This window comes from Populus nigra, chromosome 4 (assembly GCF_951802175.1).
Source record: "Populus nigra chromosome 4, ddPopNigr1.1, whole genome shotgun sequence".
In the NCBI taxonomy this organism is placed as follows: Eukaryota; Viridiplantae; Streptophyta; class Magnoliopsida; order Malpighiales; family Salicaceae; genus Populus; species Populus nigra.
The window spans coordinates 9,187,580-9,208,374 of record NC_084855.1 but is presented as its reverse complement, the minus strand read 5'-3'; the positions used below and the strand labels follow the sequence as shown (position 1 = coordinate 9,208,374).

At 33.7% G+C, this 20,795-nt stretch overlaps 2 protein-coding genes across 2 annotated transcripts; both read right to left on the bottom strand.

Annotated features, from left to right (window-relative positions):
• Positions 1-3,375: 3,375 nt before the first annotated feature.
• On the bottom strand, positions 3,376-6,073 carry LOC133692708 (cytochrome P450 81C13-like). The gene is made up of 2 exons (XM_062113827.1): positions 5,078-6,073; positions 3,376-4,207 (listed from the first exon to the last, which is right to left on the bottom strand). Exons 1-2 carry the CDS (start codon positions 5,990-5,992, stop codon positions 3,587-3,589), a joined length of 1,536 nt encoding a protein of 511 aa, XP_061969811.1. The 5' UTR covers positions 5,993-6,073; the 3' UTR covers positions 3,376-3,586.
• Positions 6,074-14,160: 8,087 nt separating this feature from the next.
• LOC133692709 (putative cyclin-A3-1) lies at positions 14,161-16,593 on the bottom strand. Its single transcript, XM_062113828.1, has 8 exons — positions 16,019-16,593; positions 15,711-15,943; positions 15,529-15,604; positions 15,337-15,413; positions 15,179-15,212; positions 14,921-15,070; positions 14,711-14,845; positions 14,161-14,612 (listed from the first exon to the last, which is right to left on the bottom strand). Exons 1-8 carry the CDS (start codon positions 16,343-16,345, stop codon positions 14,547-14,549), a joined length of 1,098 nt encoding a protein of 365 aa, XP_061969812.1. The 5' UTR covers positions 16,346-16,593; the 3' UTR covers positions 14,161-14,546.
• Between the last annotated feature and the right edge of the window lie 4,202 nt (positions 16,594-20,795).

Here is a 20,795-nt window from a genome sequence, read left to right as displayed (position 1 = left end):
GGGGGGGGGGGGGGGGGGGGGTTGTGTTTGAAATGGGGAGGAGAGGGGTCGAGGGATAAATGAAGTCGTGTTTGGTTGTGGGAAATGTGGAGAGGAATTGGTGTGGTGACTGGTGAGGTGTTAACTTCTACGGGTGGTGGTAAGGTGAGGAGAGGTGTGGACAATTCTCCTTAGATCTGACTAGATATAAATTTTTTTTTCTAAAATAATATTAAGAGTTTTTTAAAAAATATATATAAAAAATCTGGATTATTAACTTAATTAAGTTAAATAGAGCTAGAAAAAAAAATAATTAACCATAAAAAATAAAATGCTAACATCATACTTGGAATGAGATAAAAAAAAACTATTTATTAAAAATTTACTGTTATTTCATTATAAACACTAGTTTTTGACCAAAAAACTGACCGAGATAATTTTAATATTATTTTAAAAAGCTTAATGATGACATTAAAAGATATTATAAGCACCCAAAAGCAACAACTTGAGAAAATAAACTAAATTTGTGAAGTTAGCATTTTATCTTAATATTTAATTAATTAATTTAATCTAATATAAAAAATTAAAAAAAAAACTAAATTTAAACCAAAAAAACTTGGAATAACTGAATCATTATTATTATTATTATAAAGTTCAATCTTCGATCAAAGAAATGTTCAAAGATTAAACTAAAAAATAATAAGCTTGAACATAAAAAAAACAAGTAAACTTAAGCAAGTCTTCTAAACCTGAGTTAATATTCCAAACTCATAATTCATGAAACCCGACCCGAACTCGATCAAGAAATTCAATTTTCAATAAATTTAATGTTGAAATCTAAAATCTAAAAAGAAAACATTATTAAAACCTTTTGCCTAAATAATAAAACAATAAAAATAATGAGGATAATAATTTATATGAAAAAAATAAAAATGATGAAATCGCAAAAAATTCAACTTTAAAAATTATTCTTAATATAAAAAATAGTAATTAAAAAAATAATAATTAAATTTAACCAATAAAAACATTGAAGATGGATGAAGTTAAAAGATAATTTCACTTATATAAATTAATTAAAATAAAATAAAAAATAATTAAAAAACCAATTGAAGAATTAATTTGAAAAATAAGAGGGCATACCCGGGAAAAAAAAAGGTAAAAAAAAGAGAGGTTATCAACCAAACTGGAACCTCTCCGACAACTCGCATCACCACTTCAAAAAGGAGATTCTGCAGCGAATTGAACGCCATGGCAGAAGGCTGCGTTTAGCAACCTGACGGCGACTCATACGCCGTCCAAAAAGCGCGGGAGCCACTACATTCTGGTTCAGTTGCTTATTATCTTTTATGAAAGATGGGACAGGCCTTCATTTAATATTGGAAGTTATGGATAAGAATTATAAATACCAGGTACGTTTGTTTTGCCTCTTTTATAAATGATATTTTACATCCTAGCGTTTATATATTCATACCACTTTACATTCTTTCACTGGCACAAAAACAATTGTTAATAAAAAAATATTAATTTATTTATAATATTATTATTATATTTCATTTAGTTAATAACTAAAGAGTCGTGCAATATTAATATTATAATTTTGTCATCAAACATATAATTATCACTTGTGTCATCGAACATGTAATTTCAAAACCTGTTTTTCAGTTAATCACTAAACTTGGTGATGGCTAGACAAAGAAACCAAGGATGGAGTTCTAGATTGAGTAAATTCAAAAAAAAAATCAAATTAATTTGTTGAAGGCTACCAAGATGGGATTCTCTTCTTCAATGTTCTCTCCTTTCCCAAGTTGATTTTACTGCAGATCTGCATACCTTTTTCAGCCACAAAGAGTTCCTTCACTCCTAAAAATAACCAAGAGCGAAAAACAAATCGACACCTTCAAAAAAGTCACTTCTTTGATCTCCCAAGGTTATTCCTCAGATTTAGGTAAAGCTTAATGCAAAACCAAGGTGCAGGGTGCTTGTGTTGAATATAATTTCATGTTTAACCTGCCAATTCTTAACGATATAATTGTGTTGAATACTGTAGGACCGAGGACTTGGCTTCCACTCCTCTCTAATGTTTCCACCAAGCCAATAAAATCTGCCTCTTGTGCTAGAATCTTTGGCCTCTCTCTACTTCTTGACTTTACCGATCCTTCTTTCATTCTAAAAAGGGACCTCTATATGAAACTTTTGTTGTTTTTATGCTCCACTCGCACCTTAGTGCCGCCTCTAGTTTTTCATCTTGTGCTGCCCTTCTTTTTTTATTCTTTGGCCTTGAATTTCCTCTCCCCCGCCCCCTTCTTTGTTAGAATCCAACATCTCCGATATGTTCTGCATTTTGTTCTTCCACTCTTCATTCAAGGTGGTTAGAACCAGGGAAGTATCTTCCACCTTTAAGGTCATAGCACCAGCACCTGAATGCTTACTCTTATTGTTCTTCTCAGCTATACCTCCTTTCTTATTTGGAGTCGTTTATTTATCATAGAACAAGCTCCCCTTAAATAGCACTGCAATTTCGGCTACTTTAGCCAAAAAAGCAAATTTCCCTCGTCTTAATCGGAATGTGCCCCCACTCTCTTTCTGTCATAGAGATGAGCGCTCTATGACCTTAACCTTGTAGGGTTTAAGAACCTGCCTTTTCTTCAGATAGAATACATGCCGCTATAAAATCGGGCATGACAATTGACAAACTCCCACCATTTTATTGCTTTAATATCATTAAATCAGCCTGCTTGTTTTGATTCGTGCACCTAAGACTGTTGATTAATCCTAATCTACCTTCTATTGAATCGATATGGGGCTTTGGTGAATCTCTGTTTGCTTTGATCTTGACTGAGTGAAAGAAAGAATGGGTCTGAGGAAAATGAGGTTAAGAGTAGGGAAGGATTTCTTATTTAATCGATAGGGTTTTAGGGTTTTGATTGAAACAAAAAGAAGATGAAGAGAGGAAAGGAAAGCAAAGCAGAGAAAAGAAGAAAGAAGGAGAAGAGAATGAAAAAGTAAGAGATTTTTACATATTATTTATGGGATAATTTAGGTATTTTGTATAAATTAAAAGATTTTATTGTTTGAGAATATAAAATATAATTTTTTAAAAAATGAAAACAAAACGAAAAAAAAAATCAAACTATATGATTTTTAGTGTAATTAACCCCAAATATGTGATATTGTTTTGAGAAAAAAGAAACACAGAAATATTAAAAATAAGAATAAAATAATTGTAAATAAAGTTAAAGACTAAAGAGAATGAAAAGTAAATAATAAAAAAATCAGTTGATTAATCACGTTTGAAAAAATGAATATTTAAATAACTATTTACTTCAAAAATGTATTAGTACCTGATATTGTAAAATAATTTGTTATATATTATTATTATTATTTAAATCATTCAAATAAGAGAAAATAATGTAACTTCTAATTGCATTTAAATAGCTAGTTATCCATAACAGCATCAGCATTTATACAGAACAGACTACACACAGATAAACTTTCAGAAGGAATGCCAACAGCATCAACGTAATACGGCCTTGTGAAGGTGGGGGAAAGGCCATTCACTTGACGTTCAAGCCCAATGCCAGGCGAGAAGAGAACCTTCAAAACCCCTCTAAGGATGGTGGAGGAGGGTAATCAAATCACGGCGTGGACAACACAATGCTTCCAAAGGCTTGGCTTTAGACGAAGTAATTCCATGACGACTATGGCTCATGTCCTCCGCCGGTCCAACCTTGTCCCACTCAAAGCACTGGACGAGAGCACCTAAGGCAAAGGAAACTATCTGCAAACCCATGCTAGCACCTGGGCAAACTCTCCTCCCGGTTCCAAACGGAATATATTTGAATCCTTCTTGCTCTCCTAAACCAGCCTCAAATCTTTCAGGCTTGAATTCATTGGACTCTTCCCAGAGTTTGGGATCTCTATGCATGGCCCAAGCATTCACCACCAGCGTTGTGCCTTGCGGTATATCAAACCCCCCAACAGTGCAAGCTCCAGATGAAAAATGAGGCAGCAAAAGGGGAGCTGGAGGATATAATCTAAGCGTCTCCTTTATGACGCACCTAAGGTAGGGAAGCTTGACAATATCTGACTCGTTCAGCAAACGCCCATGCCCAACATGCTCATCAATCTCAGCTTTCAGCTTTTGCATTGCTTTTGGATGATTCAAGAGGAGTGCCATTGCCCACTCCAAAGTAACTGCTGATGTTTCCGTGCCAGCAACAAACATCATCTGATACACATTGCTTTATCAATGTTAGAGTTAAGAACTTTGGCCAATACTCCTAGTGTTTTGACAATAATTAATTTTCTGCACATTGAAATATTCCCATCCCTTTAGAGAGCTAAAGACCTTTTTGGATATCAAAACACACCCATGTCATGGTTTTTATTCTTTTCCTTTTTCTATTCAAATTTATGTTACAGTTTATTGAAGAAAAATCATGGTGCGTGGAACTCAAAAGTTCAAACTGATGATGCTAGATGGAGATGAGGGTAAGGGGTTCATGGCCACTCATATCGTGTGGTCTTAAAAATCACGCATGATGCTGTTATATCACCTCTGGTACCAAGTGCCAGCCAAACAAGAGTTGCCTCTGTCGTAAAGTACTGAATTCAAGAAAATTTTACACACTAATGCATCAGTGATCAGTGAAAACAGCTTCACGGTTTGATTCAAGAAAATTTTCAGATTAGTGCACGATTATGACCAAATTTTTCGTAGTTTAATTGGGCGGAACTAAAACAGGGTAAAGATGGGTATCAAGTGTGAACTATGACGTTTAGATAAAAGAGCGGGCATCTGCTCAACATTTTCAACTGCCACCACCACCAAAACAACGGAACGACTTCTACTTAACTCCTTACGTAAATTTCTTTCGCGAAAGCCTTGCTTCTAAATTAATTCCAGGGATATTGGGCTCAGATTACGAAAACACTTAATTGTAAGAAATGGGACCTGAGGCACTAAATGCTTTGTCTGAAAAACACCACCACAGCTCACTCACCACTGAACTAAACGTAAGAATAGGTAACAATATGATTGGTCACCAATACGCTCCCCAATGGTAAAATAGAGAAAAAAATAATGCAAGCGGCTTACCAATAGAACACTTTTGATAACTGTATCCGTCAAAAATTCAGGTTCCAAATCTTGCAGAGACAGGAAAGTTTCAATCACTGAGCTCTTCCCTTCTCTTTTCCATTCTTCAGCAGTTTTGGAGGAAGAACTTGTTCTCCTCATCCGAATTTCATCTATCAGATGCTGCAAATACTTATCTCTAGTGCTCTGCAGCTTTTTCATACTTTTCTCTAGCCCTTTGTAACCAATCAACCTTAAAATCGGGATAAAATCACAGATATTCATCCCCAGGCCAGGAGAAAATCTCTCCTTAAATTCTTGAAATAATTGTTTCTCCACCTTTGTACCAGCAACTTCCTCATCGATGCAAGGCTTTCCAGCAGCCAGTCTCATCATGACATTATATGTTAGAAGAGAAAACAAAAACTTTAAGTCCACCTTCGCTGTAACACCATTTTTGGCTTTCAACAATCTGCGAAGCAGGGAGTAAACTTCTTCCCCACAAATAGTTGAAGACTTTTGGAGGCTCTTTGATGCGAATAATTCAATCACAGATATACGGCGTAGGCTTCGCCAAAGATGACCATAGGGCGCCCACACAAACGCAGTATAATTGTAGGTCAAGTGATCCCCAGACATGGACTGGGGTCTGTTTGCAAATATTATGTCATTCTTGGTGAAACATTCTTCAACAGCAGATGGTGAAGACACCACAAGGGTAGACCTACAACCAAATTTGAGGAACAGGATCGGCCCATATTGTGACGAGAGAGTCTGTAGTGATTGGGGATGCTTAAAGAGGTGTAGATGACCGATAATTGGAAGAGCAAAAGGGCTAGGGGGCAGGTTTTGCTTGTGACGGAAGAGAATTTTAACAACAAGGAAAAGAAAGAACAGGAGAGCTAGGTGATGGTACAAGCTTTCCATTTCAAACATAAAAAGGCAAGGAACATGTACAGGAGGCTCCCAGAGAAGATAACATAGTAAGGGCCTTGAATTTTTTATCTACCAGAAGGAAACACTGTTTCTCCAATAAATAAATAAAAAACACCAATCACCGTTTGTACTATTCCAGAGGAGTGAAAACTACGCGAATTGTCTTTCATTTTTTTCTTCTTGGACAAAACAATTGCGTAGTTTAAAGTGTAAAAATGTTTTTTTTTAATGATGCCTATAATTCACCTGTTTGAATTTCAAAATTCTTAAAATTACAAAATATTTATATGATTTTTAATTTTAAAATTTATAAAATTAATCAAGATATATATAATTTAACCTGAACATCCATGTTAATAAAAAATAAAATTTAATATTTAATATTTATTTATACATGACTAGGAATAATTTAATCAATTTATTTTATCTTAGATAGTTAAATTATTCTTTGTTAAATCAAGTCTTTTGACCAGGGTTTTTTTAATGTTCTTTGCACAGTTAAATTATATAAATAACTCTTGGAAATTGCAAAATATTGAACTTGTAAATAACGGTTTTTTTGTCTTTTATATTTTTTACAGTGAAATGATAGGTTTAACATTGATTTCAAAAAATTGAAAAGGCTGGTTAGAAAGGTATTTTTGCTTGTAATATGATTTTTTTTGTATTACTTAGAAGTCCTTAACGGCTGTTTAGTAATTTAATGTGTTAGAATGTTATTAAATAAATAAAATATGCTTACGGTGTATAACAATCAGCAGCACGTCATCATCCCTCGCACCGTTTTGAATGCACGTAGGGAGTCGCATGATGGCAAAAATCAACCAACCACCGTGCCATTCGGTGCTCGTAGTGGTGGTGAAGCCAATGGAAGGCGTGTATGGCATGATTCGCAATGGCTCGATGGCGATGAAATTTTTTCTTCTCCCCTTCTATTCTCTCTCTTGACTTTGGTTTCATGCTGAAGCTTAAAAGATTCAGTTGTTTCCTCTTGTTTTTTAATTTTTTAAATTTAATCATTATTTTTTTTGTTTTTATTTATTTTGATTTGATGTTGTTTGAAGTTTATTTTTTATTTTTAATTTCATAGCTCAATATTTAATTTTATTTAGTTTTTGTATTCAATTTGATCCTCATTCTTTCTATTATTATTTTTTTATCATTTGCTAGATTATTTTTTTTTAATTATTTCCTTCAACATTTTATTTCATTTAATTTTATATCTAATTTTGATCCTTATTTTCTTAATTGTTTTTTTATCCTTTTCTTCATTTATTTAAATTTTCAATTTAATCCCTAATTATTTTTATTTTCTATCACATATTTTTAGTGCAAAATTTGATCCTCATTATTTTGATTTTTATTTATTTTGATTTTTAATTTTTATGATTGAGAATTTTGCTTTATTATTTTCATGCCTTCCTTTTATGAAATAAAGTAATCTCAGTCTCATGATTTAAGTCACGAATTTTGAATATTAACCCGATTTTACTTTGATCTTTTTTTAATTCCTATTTAAAAATTAATTTTTTTATCGGTTTTATCATTCGACATTAAGTTTTTAGGAATTAAGCTTCGTGATTTGTTATGCTTTTCATTTTTGTGAGGTTACCCCTACCTTATATCCTGGTATATGAATTAGTCAATTTAACTTAAACTTGGTTTTTTTAAAATTAATTTTTTTATTTTATCTTTTGACACTAAATTATTGGCTCTTAAGTTTTATTGTTTTTTTTTACTTTCATTTATGCAGGATTATCTCAGATGTGGATTAGTCAAATTTACACATGTTGGCTTAGGGTTTTTTCATCAATTTTTTATTAATTTAACTTTGATTTTTTTTTCTAAGTTTTTTTTAAAATATTTTTTTAATCTCAATTTCACATCACGCTTGATAGGTTAGTAAAGTTAATTTGAGTTTTTTCTTCAACATTTCTTTTTTAAAATTTTTATTTTTATTATTTGATATTAAATTATTAGATCTTGAAATTTATGATTTGATTTTTTTTTATTATTATTAATATCATCTCATATCTTAGATTAAATATAATCAAAGTTAACCTAGATTAATATTATGGACATCTTTATACACTATAGAGCGTAACACTACTCTATTTCTATCCTGTTCCTAGCCACTGGTCCGAACTTCAAACTTCAAAAGAGTCTCCCGTCTGTCCTTTTAGCAGAAGGAAAAAAAAAATCGCCAGTGAAGAATAATTTAGTTCATTGTCGTTGAGACCATCTTCACATTTTACATTTATTTGAATGCAAATAAAGATATTGAAGATTTAATAACTGCATTGGATTTGATTTTAGAAATCATTATTCATACAGCGACTTGGGTAAATTTAATGTGGTAAAATAATCAACAAATTGAGCGCAGCTATCCTCCTTTCTAAAATTTGAAAACTGCCAGCAAGCAAATCTCCGGTGGGCTGAAATGGGAGAATCTAAAGATTAGTGGCATAAAGCTCCGAGAAGAACACAAGCAAATTTCTCTTTAGGAACCATAGTTGGGAATGGGAACTGCCCAAGGCAATTTCTTTCCCATTAAGTAGTGTGCTAATGACGATATGAAACTCTTGCTTTTGCAGAATCAAACATTATAAACAAGTAGAAATGAGTTAGCAAATTATAGATAGGTTAGGGATAATTGCACTATTAGCATACCAACTATTACCAAATTATAGAGAGTTCAGATTACTAAAGATGTAGCAAAATAAAAGAAAAATTAAAGATGCACGCAACTATCTCTTTGAATGGGCTCGGGGAATCTTGGGCTGCCGTTATGGGTTTCTGTCTGGGCAAAATGCTTGTTGTCCTTGACTCTTGGGTTCATATAAAATTGAAGTCGTTTTCCTTGAGACATCGATGGCATGCCGTGCGTCCTGCTTGAAAGAAATATATAGCCAGAGATTTTGAGTACGACTACAAAATCCATTGATTTTATCACGATATCAAATCCTTTTAGAATTATTAAAAAGACAATAAAGCTTGGGAAAAGTGAAACGCGACAATAAAGCTAGAGAAGAAGGGGAAAAGGGTGAAAGGAACTCCTCGCGCATAGAAAAGACAACGATGGAGTGGATAAAAGTTACCGGCCCCACAAAAAAGTTACTCATAGAGAACATTCACAAAAGAGTTACTCGTAGAGAACAAGTTTCTTTCTTGATCACTGGTTCATATATATTTTACGGACACTTGGTATCAAGAGACAAAATATACGGATCATAAGTCCAAAAGGACCAGCTAAAGTTGAAAACACACACATTTTTCGAGCAGAAAATTGCATCATAGCTTTCAAATGATCCGCGAACATCACCATCATTGACAAGATGCAGCCTAATTAGTAGAATTGTGATTGAAGCATCTAGTAGATGATCATCAAAGTTTCCTTTCACATCTTGTAGCTCTAATCTCTCAAGAACTAGCAACAAAATTAATCTTCAATTTCCCAAGAGGCCAAAGAGTAACTCCTCCTTGAGAAACTAACAGCAAGACCTGTCTCAGCGGTTGTGAAGAGGGTCTGAAGCATTTGGAACTTTTCTTTTGCTTGAAAAGAACGTATCAAATGAGTGCCTTAAACGGTGCTGCTTCTCTGTGCTACTTGGCGGCTGCTGGTTTTGCAACCCATGAACATTCACCGTTGTCTCTTCTTTCCGGTCTCCTGAGACGAACAGTACAAGAAGAAGTAAAACCATTGGCTTCTGCAACACAAAGACTCGAGGGGACTGTTGATAGTGCATTTTTCTACCTATAAATGATTTGGGCATCTTAGCTGAGAGTGAGAAAAGAGAGTTTGCTGCTTCAAATTAGGGAGAGAAATGCTAGATATGGGACAAGCTAGATAGAGAAAGGCAGTGCGATATAAAGTTAAATGGCTTTGTGTGGCAACCCGAGGAGGAGGAAAGAAGTGATTATGTAGTGTGTTATTGAGTTTACTATACCCTGCAAGCAAAGGACGCATCTCACGGAGCAACTTTTTGCTATTTGCCTATATCCTTTGTATTTCACGATATCTTTTTACCATCTGCTCTGCTTTTGTTCTCGCCTTCAGTCCCTAAAATAAGGTCACAGCGGTTCCGATTTATAGCAACTTCATATAGAGCCAGAAGAATCAGCTGGCACCTTAAAAGGAGTGGAATCAGACACTTTTTTCTTCTTCATGCAAAGTTTATATAGCAATGAAAGGCAAGAATGTGCGAAGCTTTTTAAGGATATAAAGGAGCTTATTTCCTACAATAATCTTTACTTATATTACAAGTTTTTGAGTGGTCAAATCAAGCGCAACTTTAACCAACCAACGGTTCTTTCTTAATAACCATTTAATATATGGAATCAAATATGATGGAGTACAAGAAAAGCAAGAAAACTCTTTGGTAATATAAGACCAATGATTCCCTAGTGTCACTCCGTGACTGGTGGCTTGCCATGACGAGTACTTTGACAATGAGAGGCCATTGAACTTTGAACCAATAACCGAGCTGTTCATAGCCTTATAAATGAACAGGTTGATGCATGAAAATACAGAGTAAAGAATCTGAGGAGTAATAATAAGAAGAAGAAGAAGAAGAAGAAGAAGAAAGGGTTGGAAACATCATACAGTTTGCCGAGAATTTAAGTCAAGTTCCTAGATTTTAAGGTTAGGAAACTTAGAACTGGATGCCGTTATGATTACCGACAAGTGGTGGATTACAAATTTGAAATATAGCTTTCTCCACTTCATGCTGGAATTTTGGTCCTACTGAAATTGATTAAAGCTCTCAGTGTTGGACCATTTTACTTTTGGGCTCATATACATGTCTGTTTATTGGTCTGGAACTATTGACCGAATGCGGAGTGGGCCTCCTACTCTAGCCTACGCGGAGACATAACCCTGGTCTTAGCCTCTGTAGCCATGTTCTAGAGAATATGTAGGCGATCATTAAAGGGTGAAGAGACAGGAAGAAGGCAAAGACAGGAATGCGAGTTTTTTTCCTGGACTTGCATTGCAAAGTATAAGAAAATATTTCACAAACTAGAAAAATAATTCCTAATATTAGACAGTAGTTGATACGCATGCAGTATATACGTAGCTAGGTGTGATGTGCAAGTAGAACTTGTCGAACCAACAAATCTCAATCCTTCCTTTTCTTTTCTCAAATAATTCTCAAACAATCATATTATTGGATGTGGAATTTATGATTTGGTGTGTTTATTGTTAGAAGTGTTTCCATTTCAACGAAGAATCCCATTTGGCTCAACTGAATTACAAAATCTTCTTTGTTCACTGTAATCTGGAAATTCTGGTTTTATTGGTTTGGAATAAAAATAAATTGAATCAGATCAGACCAACTTCAAAACTGATTGATTTGAACTAATTTACAATTTCATTTGAATAATATATATATATATATAATATTATTAAATTCATTTCATCAAAATTTATATGAAGATATTAGCGGTATTGTAATTAAAATTTTAATGCACCTTCATGATCTTTTATTTATTTATTTATTTTTCTTTTTGTTTATAATTTTTTTTAATATCACATAGTAAAAAGATTAAATATCATGTTTTTAAATAATAACATATATAAATTATAGTAAAAAAAATATTCCAAATTGTATTATTTGACTAATATTTTTTTTAAAAAAAAAAACGTGCCTATAAACAAAAATAGTCAAAACGCTTTTCATTACAGCAGTTGGTGTTTTGGATCCCTTTTCCTTTTCCAGATGCGAATGAAGACAAAAACAACCCCTGATTACGCAACACAATTTTTAGGAAAAGAAACTCCAGCCTAAGTTTTCTAATAAAATCTCAAGGCACCCCACTAGAGGTGAGGTGGACATGATTAGCTGGCCAATTTACACATCTATTGCTCTCCGAAACACATGGCACTGGGCTATCTCCCGCAGTATTGAGGAAAATATGCATAGTTAGGCAGGCTATGCCAGTTTTAGGCATGTCTCAACTTTCTGGTGCTAATCATGGCGGCAGTCACAATCTTGGCTGCTTCTGTGGCACTGGCACTCATGGCAAATGATGATTTTCCAAAGAAGGTGCCGATTTCATGGTATGCCACGACGTGTTTGGGGCAAAGGGGTGGGAAAATAGAGAACCATATAATAGCAGTCATGGTGATTTTGTGCATTCCATATAAAAGAATCTGCCCTAATTTCCGCCATAGTCACTGAACCCAGAACAAAGTTATTGCTTCGTTTGTGGATAGGGCACCGTTTCGATTAGACAACTCTCTGCTCCAATCTCCTGAGTCATCAATCCACCCACCACCCAGGTCATGTTGTGACATGGGAGCTTCCATTGTCAGCACCTTACCAGCATATTAAAGCGAGTGTAGAATTGGGCTCTTCCTGTTTCCTCAGGAATACTATTGATTCTATGTGCGTTCTCCATGCACTTTGTCCTGTATAAGACAAATGCACGAGCCCACTAGGACGAAGGAAGGCGAAATGTTCCTCGAGTTCAAAGGAAATATACCCCTGTACGCCTCTTATCATTGCAATTAGCAAATAAAACCTGGTTAGAATGAACAAATCATCCGTTAGTTTTACATGCATGGTAATTTTCCTACAAGTTTGACATGTCTGGCAAAAAAGAAATTTCTATTGAAGTTCCAGGGATGAAAAGGTACAAGCAGCATGATCTTAAGTTCCGCAGAAGTAGTTGTGCAGAACTCTGTGCTCCTAAAGCTTGGCTACTACTGGTCTCTTTGCGCATCATCTAGCTGTTCCCTCCTTCAACCACTCTGATTAATCAATACGTCTCTTGCAATGATTCAAGTGATTTCAATAAGAACTTGAAAATTCTACTAACAGATTAATCCAAGATCATAAATTATTGAGCAGTTAAAGGTTGATGGTTGGCAAACTGAGGACTGCCAATAAATTATGTGCATTAAAGTGTCAAAAACGCTACCAGGACATAATCAAACTCCGGGATCATTCAGCAAACATTGGGGAAAGTAAACAACAACCATGGCGGGCAACCGGTATTACTTTGATCATGATATGACAGTGTTGGAATTTATGCGTGGTTGCCAAATTCGAATCATAAAGTTGCTTCAAATCAGACCGGTTCAATGCAAAAGAAGGAATATAGACAGGAAACAACATGTGAATGCTAAGCTTTAACATGGGTAATATTGACATAAATGACTATGTTAGCCTCCTTTCAAATCAATAGACGGTTAAGATATTTTTTAGAACATGGAACTAACAGGACCATCAGTCAACCAGAATGATAAAACATTTAGCGATGGTTACGCCAGAGATACTGAAGAAGTTAATTCAAATGAACGGTTGAACTTGGGTCTTGGCAGGAACAGCTGCATTATGGATATTGAGCAAGGTTCACAATCAAAATTCACTGCCAGCAAAGTTTTCTCGTGCAACTCTGCAGGAGAAAGTTCTATAGCTCACAAGCACTTGGTGGGCACCAGAATGCCCACAAGAGCGAGAGAGGAGCAATCGAAAGGTACCATTGGGAGAGGCATATGGCAATGATCGGTATGCTTGATGGTAAAACAATATTCCAGTCACTTGGCGGTGAGCCCCATTCACTTGTCCACGAAACAAATAGGGAATGGGGTCCTTGGATAGCCAGATTCAACAACGATGACCCAGAAAGCAATGGCGCCTGTGGAAGCAACGAGAGGAGAACGGCCAGGTAGTTTTCACATGGTATAAGAACACATACAACCATCAGCGCTGCTTAACATTGACCTATCCCTACGGCTTTAACACTACAAATTATTTTTCCACAATTCAATGAAAATCCTTATGTTACAAGACTTTCCTATTTAACTAATTTTTATTAAATCAGTAGCAATCGGCAGCCAAAGTGCGAGTATGAAGAATCTAAATCCTTGAGTAGATGTTTTGCTGGAAGAACAAAAATGAATCGCAAGAGCCACCTCCACCTGGTTTATATCGAAAAACCATTTGAGTCTGAGATTTAGGCTTTGGTAATAATGGTTAAGTACTTCTCTGCTCTGCAGTAATCAGTATGCCATTAGGGCGTTGCGCATTCATTTTTGCACCATCAAAGTTTTGTTCTCTTAAAAACATTGTTAGTATAAATCTGACTTTCATGAGACAAAGGTGAGGCTTCATATTTACCAATTTTGAAGCATATGGGATATAAACCATTCCGATACTCCAGCATAAGAGAAAATTCACGTTCTCATAATGACCATTTAGCATCTAATATTAGAACCAAAAACAAAAATTTTAATATTTACAAGACCTCCGTAGGAGATTCAAATATTCTACCAGTGAGAAGAGTTAGCAATAGCACAGTTCCCAACTGCTGATGTTAAAATGCCATTCATACTCCAACTAAAAGTCCTCAAGCATCAGAACCACAGTCATTCCACATGGCCAACAATTCGCTTCCAGTAGTCTCCCAAATATCAATCAAGATTTTATAGCAAATCCAAAATGGCATGGTTTGTGTTACGAATCCACACTTCTAGGGCTTCCTGAGCGGGTAGCAATTTCCATCACTTGTCATAACCCGAAACATATAATGAACAGGCCAACTGTTGCATTTAAACCTCTTCGAAATATAAAGCTGGTAACTCTGGCGGGGAAGGCATGTTTGCCACGCACTTGAACTGTCCCAGAAGAAAAATTCAATGTAAACAAAATGCCTTTTTACAGTGCGAGAATTCAACTCAAAATCCTGAGTAGTTTTGACAGAAATTAACCATACCTTATGCTGCTTGTATTTTTCTCTTACAGCTTGCAATCCACCTCCTCTTCTACTCAAATACAAGTCATGTATGATGAGAACACATTCCCTTAGATCCGCTGCCTTGTATCCAGTGTATTGTTGCAAGGTTGAACTCTGTATGAACAAAAATTAGAAACTGCAATCCAAAATTGACTGCTAATACAAATTAATAGCCCTGAAATTACATACCCAAGGATTTGTCTTGGGTCGCATCAGAAATCTTGTAAGAAATATAACAGAAGCAGCCACCAAAGAAGGTAAAAATTTCACACAATTGTAATCCAACAAGCTCAACTCAGCAAGATAGAATCCGAGGAACTCAAGCTGCAAATTTGAAGTCTGCAGAAGGCACAAAGATTACACCAGTCAACAACAATAAGAAATACTTTACAGTACCGAGCATACAAACTAGTAACCTTCAATAAAGAAGAATGAGATCACACTTACTTTGTAGTCCTCTAGAGCAACCCTAGTGAATCTCCTGCAAGACCAGCATGACAAACAATACCAAAAATCAGCCAATCAAACAATGAACCTTCCATGGTATGTAAATCACTAATTGCAGGTAGATAAAAGAGCTATATCAAAACATTCTTAAATCTTACCTTAGAAATGTCTTTATCGTAGGATTCCCCATTTCAAATTTCAAAGATTTAAGTATGTCAGCTTCCATTTTAACCACCTTTACAATCACACATAAACCGCCATTAATTAAAATGACAAACAGACAACCAGAGCATGAACACTGAAGATCTAAACCCATAAAACAAACAACTAAAATAAGCATATTCAGTTACCTCTTCCTTGGTGTATGTATTATCTGTAATGTAGCAAAAATCTTCCACATGCGGAGGGTTGATTTCTTCATACTTTCTACTTGCCAGGACAAAATTAAACCAAAAAAATACATTAATTAATTAAACAGAACTCAAAGCAGACTTAAGAATATGAACAGAATTCAAGGGATCTCATGTCTTACGAGGCAATAAGCATAGAAGAAACGCCAAGAAGCTGAAGCCTCTGCCTGCTGAGAACATTGAAAGACAAGAATCTGTCAACGTAAGAAACAGTAAGATACAAGGTGTCAGAGACAAGCTTGTATTCCTCTGCGACCTCCACCAACCAATCCACCAAAATCCCTCTCATATTGGGACTCACATCTTTTTGAACCTTCTCAATGTAATCAGGCAGTGGCCTTCTTTTTGGATCCACCTGAAAAATGAACCCCAATTAACACAAACCCTAATTACATTTCCACTACTCAAACCACATAAAACCAACCCTTACCTCCATTTTATGAAGATACTCATAAATATCAGATGCATATGGTGCACACATTTGGGGATCTTCAGGGTTCCCATCAACATCCTCTTTGAGAACACCCTCCTTCTTCGTCGAAGCCCCCTTCCTTGCCTTTGGCTTTGCTTTTGCTTTTGCTTTCTGCTTCTGGGGCTCGTTCGATGAAACGATGGCGTTTGATAAGTTGGGAAGCTCTCCCAGCACAACTCTCTTCTTATTCAAGGGTTGGTCCTCCGTGGAAGCCAGCGCAGCCGCCCTCTTTTTGGCAGCGCGAGTAACGCGGGTGCAGTTCTCTTGCTCTGCCATCGAACTCATTTTACACTTCTTCGCTCACTGAGTCAAGAGTCTCCTTTTAGATTAGGAGGGGGAGAGAGAGAGAAGCGATGGCGAGGGCTTGTGATTGTGATTGTGAGGGGGTAGAGGTTTTGTAATGGTGGAGAGAGGGAATGTAAGAGAAAGCGCCATGTATTTTGTTTTTGAAAAGAGGGGACTTGGCGCTTGTTACGTTTTTGTGTGTTTTTATTTTTGAGGGTTTGGAGATTTTACGTTTTGCGGTTTTTTGGGGGTTGGCTTTGAATTTTAAAAACCAAACCCAAGGAGGGGAGGCATACTGTAGGCGGGTCTCGTTTTTCATGTCAGAGGAGGGAGGCATGGCGGGTCTTGTTTTGGTGAGATTTTTCAGAAATGTTTGGAGCCTTCTCCATAGTATCCTCATCCTTCATTTCCTCGCAGCTGTTTGATATTTTTATTGCATTCCACTTTCCCAACTCTAATCCCCCTTCTTTATTTTTGTTTTTTCTAAAAAAAATTATTTTTAAATTAATATTTTCTTGATATCTTTATATTATTTTTAATATATTAATATTAAAATATTTTTAAAAAATTAAAAAATATATATTATTTTAATATATTTTTAAATTAAAAATATTTTAAAAAATAATCCCAGTTTTTTATATTGACCACGTATGCTCGGTGGCACCATAACAGTAATGCCTTCAACTTCAAGTTTACCCCGCTTAAAGAAAAGTGTCCTCGTACATAAAATACAAACACCCCCAGAGACCACTCGGATTTCATCTATTTCATAGAATTAGTAAGGGTTTGTTTGTAACTACATTGCAAATGATGTTTCTTAAAAAAATAAATTTAAAAAAACAAAAATATATTATTTTAATATATATATATATATATATGATAATAATAAAGTTTTTCATTATATTAACCCGGATTAACCCTCCTGGTACGTGACTCGGTACTTGTGTTGAATTGATCCAAAATCAAATTTTAAAAACATGATAATAGTCATTTTTATTTTATATTGACCAGGTTACCCGTGCTAACCTTCCTGCCATGTAATTTGAGCCTTAACCCGAGTTGGGTTTTAAAATATAATAATAATTATTTTTGTTCTTATATTGAATCGGGTCAACGATCAATCTCGTTTATGATCTAGGTCTTACCCCGGGTTAGCCCCCAAGTCGGGTTTCAAATTATGATAATAATCATTTTTATTTTTATGTTGACTCAAGTCAACCCAACCAGTGACTTAGATCTCGACCCGTGACTCGGGCTTTGCCATAGATCGACCTTCTAATTCAATTTTAAAATTATGATAATAATAATTTTTATCTATACATGTATTTATTGGATAATTTTTGAATTAAAAGTTTTTTACAATGATATTTCAGGAATAAAAAATATTGTTTTTAGTGACATATCCCTTCCGCATCTCCAGTTTTAAAAATATATAAATTCACTTTAAAATTAACACAAGACATGTGTTTTTTTATGTTTTTATCTTTATTTCTGAAATCATTTTTACTTTTTATTTTTATTTTTTTTATCACAAAATATTAACCAAACACTATATTAAAAGCATCGACATATTAACCATATCTTTAAAAAAAATTAAATAGGCATGGACTTGAGCTCAAGAACAGATGGGGTAAACTTTAACCCCAAATTCTTACTTTTACATTAATTTTTTAAATATTGTTCTATGTTGAGCTTATATATATATCATTTTTTTTCTGTTTTTATGTTATTTTACTTATATCATGTTATTAAATTAATACAAAAAAATATATTTTAACAATAAAAAATATAAATTTATTTGTGCATTTTTTTTTTACAATTGAATTCAATAAAGAATTAGGATAGTAAATTGTGTCCCCGCGAGGCGGAAATCATCCAAGCTCAAAATACTGGTCTCACTATACGAAATTGTATTTATGAACGAAAGAAAGGATTTGATGCTATCTTATTCTATCTAACTCCATATCTTTTAATTTATAATTATCCCTTTGGGATAATAGAGATGAGATCATTACCAATTAATTGATCCTCCTCCGTATTTTTTTTCTTGATAACAAGTTAAATCGAACTCAGAAGCCTTCGGTCTTTACAATGACTGCTGTGGAATGAAAGCATTCATGTCTCTACTCAGAGCTCATGTGTTCCAATTTAAAACATGAAAAACAAAACTCACAAATATCTCTCATTTGTCTTAATTTGATATATATTTTATATTATCAACTTCATTGAATTCATCAACAATATTGCTCAAAACTACGACATGTCAAGGTCTAGAGATTATTTTTAATGAGTAATTATGAGCATATATAATTGAAGAAAAGAGACCATTGAGGGGCTGAAGACTGAAGTAATTAAAGAGATACGTGTGCAGCGTGATAGTAAAGGAAAATGGTCTGAATTAATGATATAAAAAAAAAAAGATAGTGTAAGGGTAGACTCCCTTCACACGTATAGTTGATTGTAAGGGTAGGTTACGTATTTCAAGAATAGAGTTGGATCATGAAAGAGACACTGACAGGGAATTTTGAAGATGACACTGAAATATTTGACTCCATGGTTTTTGTTGTTTTTTAAAATGTTTTTTATATTAAAATAATATTTTTTATATTTTTTAAAAATTAATTTTAAGATTAGCACATTAAAATAATTTAAAAAATATATATAAAAAATTAATTTTTAATAAAAAAATTAATTTTTTTAAAAAATACAGGTTGAAATGTATTTTTAAATGGATTATTAGAATGTGAAAAAGAGTAAAAAATCAAGGGAGAAAATTAAGATGAAGAGTTAATGGTTGTCACAAAATGATAAATAATTTGTTAGCCTATGAAGAATTTATACCTTGTTTGTTTTCATCAATTCATTTTCCTGTAGACCATTTTCTTTAGTTTCCAATGTTTGATAATCATCCGAAAAGTTAGTCAAAGAAAAATTAATTATGGTCAATAAAAAAAGACATGCTTTGTGGCAGGAAAACATTTTCCTTTTCTTATTTTAAGAAAAACATTTTTCTTTGCTTACAAAAAAACACGTCTCCTTCTCTTGTGACCAATCACAAGACCACATATTCCTCATTCAAATACCATATCCAAATAAATCTACACTTGACAAAACACATGTTTTATTTTTATTTTTTTATTAATAGAAAAGTTCTATTTTGCCCCTTGTTGTTTGTTGTGTGTGCGAGATTCAATTTCCGTCACTTTTTATTATTATTATTATGACTGCTTTGTTTCTTTTATTTTTTCTATTTTTCTTTAGCCTTTTTCTTATTGGTATTTCATTTTCATTGTTTTTTCATTTTTTTTTAATTTCCTAGTGCTTTGGTAATAACAAATAGAATAGTGAAAATTTTATTCATATGAAAAAAACATATTTTAAGCTTTTAAAATTGAAAAAAAATATTAATAAGTTTTATTTATGAAAAAATTTCACAATGTTATATCTCTATAATATTATATGACATATATAGTTATATTTTATAATAAGCTATATATGAATATAGGATATAATAAAAAAATTCATCATTATATTTTTTAGATTTTATTCTTTTATTGCAAGTGATTAAATATTATTTTAAATATTTTATATATATTATATAAACTTGAAAAAAAATTAATTTATTAATAAATTATTTTCCAGTTCATTTTTCATAACATAACCAAACACTGGAAAACATTTTCCAGTTTATTTTTCATAACATTACCAAAAATCAAAAAATAATTCACTTTTCAAGAATTTATTTTTCCTATTTATTTTCCCTGAAATTCATTTTTTTTTAAAAAAAACTTCCCTAACAAACAGAGCTTTAAAAAAAAAAAATTTGCTTTTTTCGTCCGACAGCTGCCAGCTAGCCCTGCACTTCCTTAATCACTCTTGAACTCTTGGCTTATTAAAAAAAGGAAAAAGTTATTCCTTTATATGTTGGCTAATGCTTTAGCCTAGCTACCTTCTAGAATTTGTCTTCAAATATTTGTGGATGACTAAGTATCTTGAAGCAAGGAAACTCACCTGGTTTTGTTTTTTTTGTTTTTTGTTTTTTCTCAACTTAATCTTGATGCACCCCATCATGGGACCCGCTCGACTACACGTGACCTTATAAATGGAATGCAGAGAGTTTTCTGTGCGGACACGACACAATACATCCCAGGAGAGTAGGAGTAGTGCAACCACTGTTTTATTAAAAATTATTTAAAAATAAATAATAAATAGTTTTAATATATTTATAAATAAAAAATACTTCAAAAAATAACCCGTCAACATTTACAAATAATCCCAAACCCATTTATGTTCAATAATGGAATCGCACATAAATAAATGCATTTATGTTCTCCAGGCAGGTGTTATCTCTTAAATCATATTAAGGATCGATTACCTTTATAAAATAAAAAGTATTCATGATCTCAGCATTAGTTCTTAACGTTGATCCACCAATAGCTAAGTTATCATC